General features: G+C 41.3%; 1 protein-coding gene across 1 annotated transcript; it reads right to left on the reverse strand.

Annotated features, from left to right (window-relative positions):
* Positions 1-1,357: 1,357 nt before the first annotated feature.
* On the reverse strand, positions 1,358-9,860 carry LOC134077541 (NACHT, LRR and PYD domains-containing protein 12-like). The gene is made up of 5 exons (XM_062533212.1): positions 9,605-9,860; positions 3,639-5,235; positions 2,685-2,861; positions 1,597-1,770; positions 1,358-1,391 (listed from the first exon to the last, which is right to left on the reverse strand). The coding sequence occupies exons 1-5, from the start codon at positions 9,858-9,860 to the stop codon at positions 1,358-1,360; spliced, it is 2,238 nt and encodes a 745-aa protein (XP_062389196.1).
* Positions 9,861-10,515: the final 655 nt, after the last annotated feature.

The following is a 10,515-nucleotide window of genomic DNA, read 5'->3' on the forward strand; positions in this document are numbered from 1 at the left end:
CAAGTTGGTTGAAATTAAAGTCAACCAATTTCAGTAACTTTTCAAGTTGACAGTGAAGAACTCAAATATTCAAGTTAACTGGGCTAAACTTAAAATGGTAAATTATGGTCCGAATAGTTGAAGGCATCAAGTTAATATTTTACATTTTGAAGAACTAATTATTAAGATGCTTAACACATTTTTCAAGTTCTGCCAACAAAGTTTTATTTTTTATTTCAAGTTACTGGAATTTTCAAGCCTGTAAAATGTACTATTTTGAGTTCAGATTACCATTCCCTGTATAGGGATTATGGGTAAATGTTATTTTCTTGTTTATAATTTTTTTTTCTCATTATTGTTTATTGTGGCTTTTTTGGATGTGTATAACATAGATAAAAAATGACCACTGTTTGTGACAGATTGGTCATGGTTAGGAGAAGAACATTATTAAAATATGAGGACATTTTAGAGAGTAGAATTTTTTTGGGTGCAATGCAAGATGGTGGTGCTGTCACAAAGTTGGACTCTCAATGCTTACTTACAATATGTGTCTGCAGGTACGCTGCTAGAGAATGTACAGTGGAGAGAACATGTATTTTGTATTTATTTATTTACGATACATTATTCAATCACAAAGAAAATTGGTGTCCTTAACAGTTTGATTTTTACTCATTTTTTGAATTAAGGCATTAAGATCAATTGTCAAATGATGATTTTACATTCCTCTTTTTAGGCAACTTTAGCATGGTATCAAATACATGTTCTCCCCACTGTATGCCCTATGACGGACAGACATTCGGGGTCCCTCCAATAATATATAGTATTATTGAGGATGAGGCTCTCTGTCATTGCTGGGCCCTTGGAATCGTCCTAAACACCCACCCACTCATTGGCGCCCCTGTGTCTCTGTGTACTTCCTCCTGGGGTGGATTTGATCTTCTCCTTATAAAGTGAAGCTTCATGGACATTACACATTTACTGTGAATTAATATAAAAGCTGCAACTGGACTATAAGTCGCAAAAAGGAAGTTAATAGTCAAAATGACATCACTGAGGATGTGCATTATCTGTTCCTGCTCCGAGCACATTCAATACTTTAAGCCCTATGCACAGAATTGCTGGTCATCTACTAGATGATTTGTAGCAACAACAAACAACTAGAAATGTGCATCTCCGTGGAGGAGCTGCAAGAGTGGGCTTGCTCACCAGGGGGCAGTGATGTAAACGCCTGAACAGTTCCCCATTATTTTCAATGGGGAAACGCCTCTGGTGGAGCATGGCGGAACTACAAGGGTCTAAAAACAGGAATACCGGAAAAACGACAACTGGCAGCCATCCGACATTAACAAGCAACCTACACCGGATCGGGCCTGATTTTTTAGTGTTTGAACTGCGTCGACAGCTCAAACACTCTAGGAGAAGAGGCATCTTTAAAAAGTGGGCAAAGAGTGCCTTGCAGCAAGCCCACTAATTACTGTACATGACAGCATGACAGAAACAGTATGGCCTTTAGTGTCACTGTCACTTAGTTGAATTTTATTTCAAGATTAAATTTCAGTAGGACTTTATGCGTGATCCCTTTAAGAATATGCTGACTGTAGGGCTGTGGCAACTGACCTCAGTATCTCCAGCTTGCACTGTGGATCTCTTAGTCCCACACAGAGCAGCTCCACTCCTTCATCCTGCAGGTCATTGTCACTCATGTCCAGCTCTCTCAGATGGGAAGGTGTACTTTGCAGCACTGATGCTAACACTATGCCGCTTGCTTTAGAGAGGTGACACTGATTCAGCCTGTTAAAAAAGCAAACAAACAAAAAAAAAATGTAAAGACAGATAATGCAGGGGTCCCTTTATTGTTATTATTATTATTATTATTATTATTATTATTATTATTTTACAGCTTTCTTCAGAGTTGACTCTGTTGGTCCAGCTGTCTCGCTGGTATATTATTGTAATTCTAATAATTTCATTCATATACAGCGGGGAGAATAAGTATTTGAGCCCATGCTAAAGTTGACTAAAAAGAGGAATATAAAATCATCTTTTGACAATTGAGTGTAATGCCTTAATTAAAAAAAATTAGTGAAAATCAAACCGCTAAGGATACCATAAGGTCACCATAGCTAGAGATTGGCATGGTGTTTTTTCCAGTTAGCCTATTAGCCTGTTTGATGCTCATTGCAATACGCAATGCAAATCAAACCAGCTAATAGGCAAACTGGAAAAAACATGAACAGAAGTGTCGTGGCACACTCAGAACTTCAGGAGCACCGAAGCGAGTGTTTGATTCAAACAACAATGGCGGCACGCAGCGAGGAGTCTTGTGCTGACATTGATTCTGCTATTTCAACCGTTTTGTCGAATCTATCGAGTATTCATTCTTTAAAAGATTAACAGAGAATGGTTTTGAAGACATTTGTTGGTGGCAAGGATGTTTTTACTCTTCTTCCGACCGGGTTTGGCAAGAGCTTGAAGAAGCCTAGCACGTCATTCAAGATAACAGGCAAGTGGTTTATCAAATCACATGCAAGGATGTTTTACAAGGACCCGCCTTCATAAATACATCTCCTATCGAGAAGTCCCAGATCCTTGTGTGAAGCAGACAGCGAACTACAGGATCTGGCGAGAGTCAGGTTAAGAAATCTCAGCCAATTGGTCAGATCCTACACCTACATTATCATTGTGGTTAACAAGGCTTTACCCACCAAACTCTCTTTGAAACCTTCACTACAGGAAGCATTCTGTGGAGCCCTTCCTCTGATTTCAGATATTTCTTCAGATCAAACTCTTCCATGTCTGTAGTTGACATCAGCAGCATATAAGCCAGAGCTGAACACTGGGCTGGAGTCAGATTCGTATTCTCATCTGCTGAATTTATGTACCTGGGTAGAATTTAAGACAACATGCCAATTATACATAGGTAAACAACATTCGTAATCTTCTTAATACTTATTGCTAGCTTACGACAGCATTGCATAGTAATACTATGCTGTATAGTAATACAGCATATTATTTTACTGCTCCTTTAGTCATGTTGATTTGTTGATTTGCTTTGTATTTTCCTGTTCACATTGTATTGTATGTTGTGTGTGGTGTCTTAAGCTGCTGGGACCTTGAATTTCCCCTTGGGGATCAATAAAGTATCTATCTATCTATCATCTATCTTTACTTCCTTAACAAAAGTATTAAAGCAATACAAATAACATTAATCAGCAGTAGGTTTTTTTCTTTCTGTAACATCAATACAAGCAAATGTACTATTCAGTACTGAAACATATTCTGAGAAATTAAGTTGGTACCATAGACTTCCTAAATCAGTCATTCATAGTCATAGGATACTGAATAGATCATCGGAAAAATATTGCTGTACATTGTACAAGGAACCATCTACAGTACCAAGATACGTTATTGAAACGTATTACAATATGTACTTATGTACTTACTATTGACATTTCCACTGACTTTTAAAAACTCATCCATACTACGGGTTTCCGTTTTATTCAACTGAGCACTTCCAGCTCTATGCATTAATCCTAGTAGCCTGAAGTAGCCTGAAGTAGCCTGAAGCATTTACATCGCAGAGCATAATCATTCACACCTGATGTAGCCAGTTCCACTAATTTCCCTTCAACACCATGAAAAGGGGCCATATTCATTACCTGTGGATCTCCTCAACCAGTGAGTTGTCCCCAAGCTCATTCAAACAGTGTAAGAGGTTGATGGTCCGTTCTGGTGGGTAGTCTCTCTTGATCACTTCTTTGATGTATTGAACTGTGTTCTTGATGCTTGTTTCTCTGATTGCTAACTGTGGCAGCAGCTTATTCAGGGGGAACCTGATCTGAGGCTCTAACATTGGTGCAAGGCCAAGGAGGAAGCGCACAAAAAGATCCAAATGTCCATTCTGGCTCTGCAGGGCCTTGTCCACAGCAAACTGGTAAATGTCAAACCTTGAGGGTGAATGTCCCCACTGGTGTGTCTTCCTCCATGCCTCAGGGATGCGATTTCTCAAATAGCAAGTAGAATTTTTGTGAAGAACATAAAGAGCTGCCAAGAATTCCTGTACACTTAGGTGCACAAAGCTGAATATTTTCTCTTCAGCTACAGCATACTCCTCTTTGAAAATCTCTGTGCAAACTCCAGCCTGTAATGATCCAGACTTGACATCAATACCACAATCTTGAAAGTCTTTCTGATAGAATATCAGATTGCCTTTCTCCAGATTGTTGAATGCCAGTTTCCCAAGCTTAACAAGGAGCATCCCTTTTTTCTTTTCACTCATCGCCTTTTTCTTGTCCAAGTGCTTTGCATTCATTCGTTTCATCTGAGACACACAATACTGTGTGTATGTTTCTGTCAAAGTTGTGGCTTGTTCTTCTTTGCTCTGATCCCCCAGTATGGCATCTACCACACTGGCTATTATCCGGCAGAATACTGGTATGTGACACATGATGTGGAGGCTTCTATTCTTCTTGACATGAGTAATGAGTTCATCAGCTTTCTCAGGATTGTTTATGTTCTTCTGAAAGAATTGATCTTTCTGGTCATCATTGAATCCTCGCACCTCTGTCACCAAGTTGAAGCACTCATCTGGGATCAGACTGGCCGCTGCTGGTCTGGTTGTAACCCAGATGTGTGCAGAGTTCAGTAGCTTGCCCTTAATGAGACTTGTCATAAGAACGTCCACAGAAGACTTTTCATCAAGTTCACTAATGCACTTTTCAAATGTTAGTGTGAGCCTGCTTTCGTCCAGACCATCAAGGACCAAAATGATGTTGCATTCAGTGAATTGAGGTAAATCTCTCAAATCTTTGAGTTCAGTGTAGAATTCAAGGAGGAGTTCAAGAAATGTGTAGGGTTTTTTCAATAAGTTCAGCTCTCGAAACAAAAGAACAAAAACAAAGTCAATGTCTCTATTTGTTTTTCCTTCAGTCCAATCCATGACAAACTTCTGCACTGCAACTGTTTTTCCCACACCAGCAATTCCCAAAGTCAAGACTTTTGTGATCTGCCTGTCAGTGAACATGTTTTCCCACTGAACATGCTTGTCAAAGCTTGATCCTCTCCCAATTTGTTTCATGTTAATTGTCGACACTTCGTGTGTACTGTTGACCCCACCTGTGCAGCCCTCAACAATGTAAAGGTCAGTATAGATATCGTCGAGATTTTTAACTTCATGGTCTTGATGTACAGCTGAAAACTTTGTTCTTAAGTGGATTTTGAGCTTCTGCTTCAGTATGGATTTTGCTGCACCATAACCTAAAGACAACAAAAACAACATATCCTGTAATGTTATAAGTGCAGTAGCAAATGCAGTTTGGTTCTGGTTACAAATGCAGCAGTTTCTTAGTAATGTTTTGATTACTGATATGAATTTAAAAAGTGCATGATATTGCCGTTCGTTTAAGTTATATTCTGAGCCCTCAGCAGCTGGATGTGCTACTACAGCCCTCCACTTTCACTCCTCGTGGCCCCTCCCACAGCCCTGGAAATAACTATGATGACCTGACATGCAGGTATGATGTACCTATGAGAGGGGTATAGACCTCTGAAGTTCGCCTACAAAAAAGCCTCCATCTTTGCCCAAATAAGGAGATCCGGTATCTTGAGATTTTTTCTATGGGAAAATAACATGGTGATTTTCAATTATCGCACCTGTTAAACTCTCACAGGGATGATAACATTGGAAATGCAGACGTTTTTCACTACACAGTTTTGTCCACTGCCGTCTAGTGGACACTGTGATCTTCGGTAGGTGAAGACGGCACACTTTGATCTTTGCTACCCCAGAGCTAACTTACCATGCAACTTGCCATAGGCAGTTAGCTTCAATTAACTCCCGGATCTCCTTATATGGGCAAAGATGGCAGCTTTGGATCCTTTTTGTAGGCGAACTTCAGAGGTCTATATGCCCTTTACTCGCACTATTGGGTTTTGGCCCGCAAATTAGTCAAGGCCCTTTGCTTCCCAGTTGCACAAGTACAACTACAGGAACAGCTTCAGGTTTCATGTAGGGCTGTCACAATAACTGATTCATTTTGATTCATTAATTTGAGAAAAAAACAACTGATTAAAAAAATAAAAATAAATAACGATTCCGTATGACCTTTGACCTGGAGCCATTCTAGTCAGTAACCATTCGACTGTAAAATGAAGGAGAGAGAAGAGGATGTGCTGCCTAGATGATTGATTGGATCATTTACTGTAAAAAAAGCCTAATGGTGTTGATAAAAAATAAAGTGTAAAATAAAATAAAGTCCTCTGCAATGTCTGCAGCAAGGCAACTCTAAAGTACCACATCAATGCAAAGAAATAGACATTGATTGTTCATTTATTACCTCCGCCAATGAGGTTATATTTTTATCGGGGTATGTCTGTCTATCTGTTTGTGCTGCTGTTATCGTATTCTGCTGCAGGATAAAATTACAGTGGCCGACAGACAGGTGCTTTGTTTTTTCCAGTTAGCCTGTTTGATTTGCATTGAGCTCAATGAGCATCAGATGAGCATCAAACAGGCTAATAGGCCTACTGGAAAAAGCACCATGCCAATCTCTAGCTATGGTGAAGGATATGTGATGATGTGGAGCTATTTTAATTCCAACGGCCAAGGGAACTTTATCAGGATGTATAATATCCTGGATCCATGAAATAGCTGGCCTTTAAAAATAAAAATTTGTCTGCCCCTATGTTAACCCTACTGTATGTGTTAAAGAAAATTGGTGTCCTTATCGGTGTGATTTTTACTCAATTTTTGAATTAAGGCAGTAAGATCAGTGCTTGAAGTGGGCCGGAACGCAGCGGAACGCAGTTCCGGAACTTCTGTATTTTCGTCTTTTGGGTTCCGCCACTTTTTTCAGCGTTCCGGTACTTACTGAAACTGATCCGACGCAGTGACAGTCACAGTGGCCCGAAAATAAACAATATCACAAGACCGATGAAAGACTACATTACCCACGAGCCACAACAGTGCCCTATCACAGTGTTTCTCAATCTACCCGGCCGCGAGAAGATTACCATCGGGCCGCCGGCAGACCCTCTCTGCCCTCTTCAAGACGCACCATGCAGCCGCGGCCGCACCCATTCTTCTCGGTCATATTGCTGCGCGAGAAAGTCGCACTGAAATAACTTGCATATCATATGAAACTGCAGAACCTGACCTTTCCAATGGTACTAGCCGCTAGTTTCTATGATGAACGGTTCGCGAGATAATTAGCGATGAAAATTACAGTTACCTACAAAAATGAATGGCACATTCAGTTCTGCGTCATACCCATTCTTCTCTGTGAAATATCTGACGATTTCGTTACTGCCCTATGGCAAACTACATATCAAAATAAACAGGAGATCCTACTGATTCCAACGGCGTATATAATGCCTCTGTGTAATTAGCTATAATCACGAGAAATCCTTTTTGGAAATCACATCAAATTTCTGCATTTTTTCATACCTCTCCATATCCCCCACTTCAAAATAATTTCTTTTTCATATCAGAAGTTGTATTCAGACCCCTGTTTGTTACATAGCCATGGCAGATGCTTGAAATTCCATTTCAGGACCCAAAATAGCAATAGAAAGAACACTTACAGTCACACTTACCCTGTTCTGACTTTTTACCTAATCTCTGTTCTTGGCCTGTTATTGTTAATTAAATCAATGTAACAAGTAGGCCTACAGCCTATTTCACAGTTTTCTTCATCTGGGCCTTTAGCCCAAAGGTTTCTGGTTCTAAGGGCCCTTAGCCCAGTCTATTGTTAGACCTACAAGTGGCTATACTGCACTGGTCTGGTTTGTGTTGTTTTAATGGTTTTCCATATCCATTTGTTAAGAAAAAAGTAACCTATGCCTATAGGTTAGTGCTTGAAAAAATTATTAAATAAAACAAGTTTTTCAACCAACACATCCTAAAGACTTGATTTTTTTTTTCACCGCACAAATGTCAAATGTCGGAAAATTAGAGTTCCTGCACTTATTTTTTCCCACTTCAAGCACTGAGTAAGATCAATCGTCAAATGATGATTTTATATTCCTCATTTTAGGCAACTTTAGCATGGTATCAAATACATGTTCTCCCCACTGTATATGAATTACCCACCTACACAGATCAAGCTACTAGTAGCTAGGATTACGTTGTCTCTAGAGCAACTTGGGGTTCAGTGCCTTGCTCAAGGACACAACGGTGGAAGTCGGGAATTAAACCAACAACTTTCAGGCAACTGCACGCAAGCCCAGTTTCTTATCCACTACGTAACCAACCGCTTGTTGTATCATGCATTCACCAAAGTGTGTGTGTGTGTGTGTGTGTGACCTTGCTGTGACACAGGTGATCCAGACATGTTCATGTTGATCCCTCCAACCGCATGTTGCATCATGTTTCCACCCCCTACAGAACACTGCTGGTCTCCAGCTGAGGAGAGAGAGAGAAGGCAGGAGGGTATATGGTGAAAAATGTGAAAGTGGGAGGGAAAAAGACAGCAGAAAAAAATGAATGAATTTTATTCTTCCCATAAGCAACAGGTGCATTATCAGAGACTTGCTTAATATATCACTGGTGAAATGAAAGTGGTTCTTTACCTTGCTGTGGTGCAGGTGCTCCAGGCAGGTTCATCCTTCCACCCCCTCCAGCCAGACTTGTGGAACACTGCTGGCCTCCACCTGAGAGAGAGAGAGAGAGAGAGAGAGAGAGAGAGATGAAGCAGGAGGGTAAAAAACAGAGAGCGGGAAAATGACCGATAAGACAGAAGACCGAGAGAAGAGATGATTTTCTTTTGACAGTTTAGAATGACAAGAAGTGAGAGAGAGGATCCGGAAAGGACCACTAATAGCCCTTTTCCACCGACAGAGAACCGGCTCCCGTTCGCGAACCAACATTTGAACCGTTCGTTAAGTTTCCACCAAACAAAAGAAGGTTCGGAACGGGGCACCTTGGTTCGGAAGTTGAACCAAAAAATAGTTGTTTTTTCCTGCGAACCGGAGTGGGCGTGTCATTGCGTCTTTCAGAGGGAAGAAGGCTAAACGCATGAGTTTTCTGTCCATATCAACTGTTGCCTTGAGTAAACAAAACGATTCAACTAGCATTACACTGCAGACGTTGACTAGCATTTTAAACAGCTAGTTTCTGCCGTTTTTATGGGACAACTGAACTGGTGGAAATGCGGGATCCGTTCGAATGAGTAAACGCACACCTTGTGAGGTGCTCACAGCGGTACAGGTTAACTATAAACAAAAGTGTCGTGGCACACTCGGAACTTAAAGATTTTTTATTGTTCCGACGTTTCGGCTTACGCCTTCATCAGGGTCATGCGGGATCACCACGGTTCTAAGACTTTCGAACAGCACCAGTTCAACACCAAGTTCGCTTTTGGTGGAAAGCGGACTCGAGTGGGTATTGAACCGGGGTCGCTGGTGTAGGCTACGTTGCAGGTGCCCCAGCCAGTTGCGCCACAGCTGGGGCCAAGGTTCTCGAGAGAAGAGATGATTGAGAGAATAAATAGGAATAGGACAAAATGTAATAGAAAGAGTCCGACAGGAAGTAAGTAGAGATAACTCATTCATTATTTTCATCATAATTCATTCTTTTTCATTTTTTCCACATGCATTTCCATCATTAGAGACTTAACTCCACACTCACATTTTGCCAGATCCCTCTCCAAGTCCATGGCCAGCTGGTTGTGGTTCATCTTCTGCAAGATGGTCAACATGACGCCCCCAGCCTCCATGCTGTACACCTGCACCATCAAGTCCATGACATCATCTGTGTCGGCCTTCTCCAGCTTTCCCCATGGCATTCGGTACTCATCTCGAAGGTGGCGCTTAAACCTCTTAAAATCGCCCCCCGAGAGGTTGTCCAGAGTCTGCCTCAGCACTTCGTTCAGCGCAGCAGTCATTGTGGGGTCCAGATTATGGGCCTGCTACAAACTGGATACTTGGTCAGGCCATCCTAGCCCTGCAAGATGTTGGGGGGGAAATGAATGTCATGAATGTCCATATTGACAAAATGATCCAGTATGGAAATATGCATTGTGTCATGAACTGTTTAGGATATTAGTGTGTGTGTGTGTGTGTGTGTGTGTGTGTGTGTTTTAGGGTGGTCTTTTTTATATACATATACATACAGTATGAGTGAGTTTTTCGCGGGGGTGGTATTTTTAAGTGTAGCTAGACGAAGTAGACTTGTGACCTTGCTTTACTAATCTCTACTCGTGGTTTTTCTGGAGCTGCGTCTGCACTACGTACACAGTTACAAGTTGATCCTAAGTAGTGGGTGGGTAGTCGATATTGTTTGCATTACGGCCGTCTGTTTAATTGCGCTGAGACTGGCCTTGGTCTTGTGAGTTTTTCGAGGGGGTGGTCTTCAGCTAGTTCAACTAGGACTATTTAAAGTAGCTTCTGTGCTGGAGCGTCAGCGGAAACGTCAGCTCTCGTGTGAATCCGTCCTCGTGTGAAGACGAATCGAGTCTACCTGCGACGAGTCCACCGAGCAAGGACACAAGCAAGGCACCTCTCAGATAAGTTGGCACCTCTCAGATAGGTTCACTTGTC

The sequence above is a fragment of the Sardina pilchardus genome, chromosome 1 (assembly GCF_963854185.1).
Source record: "Sardina pilchardus chromosome 1, fSarPil1.1, whole genome shotgun sequence".
NCBI lineage: Eukaryota > Metazoa > Chordata > Actinopteri > Clupeiformes > Clupeidae > Sardina > Sardina pilchardus.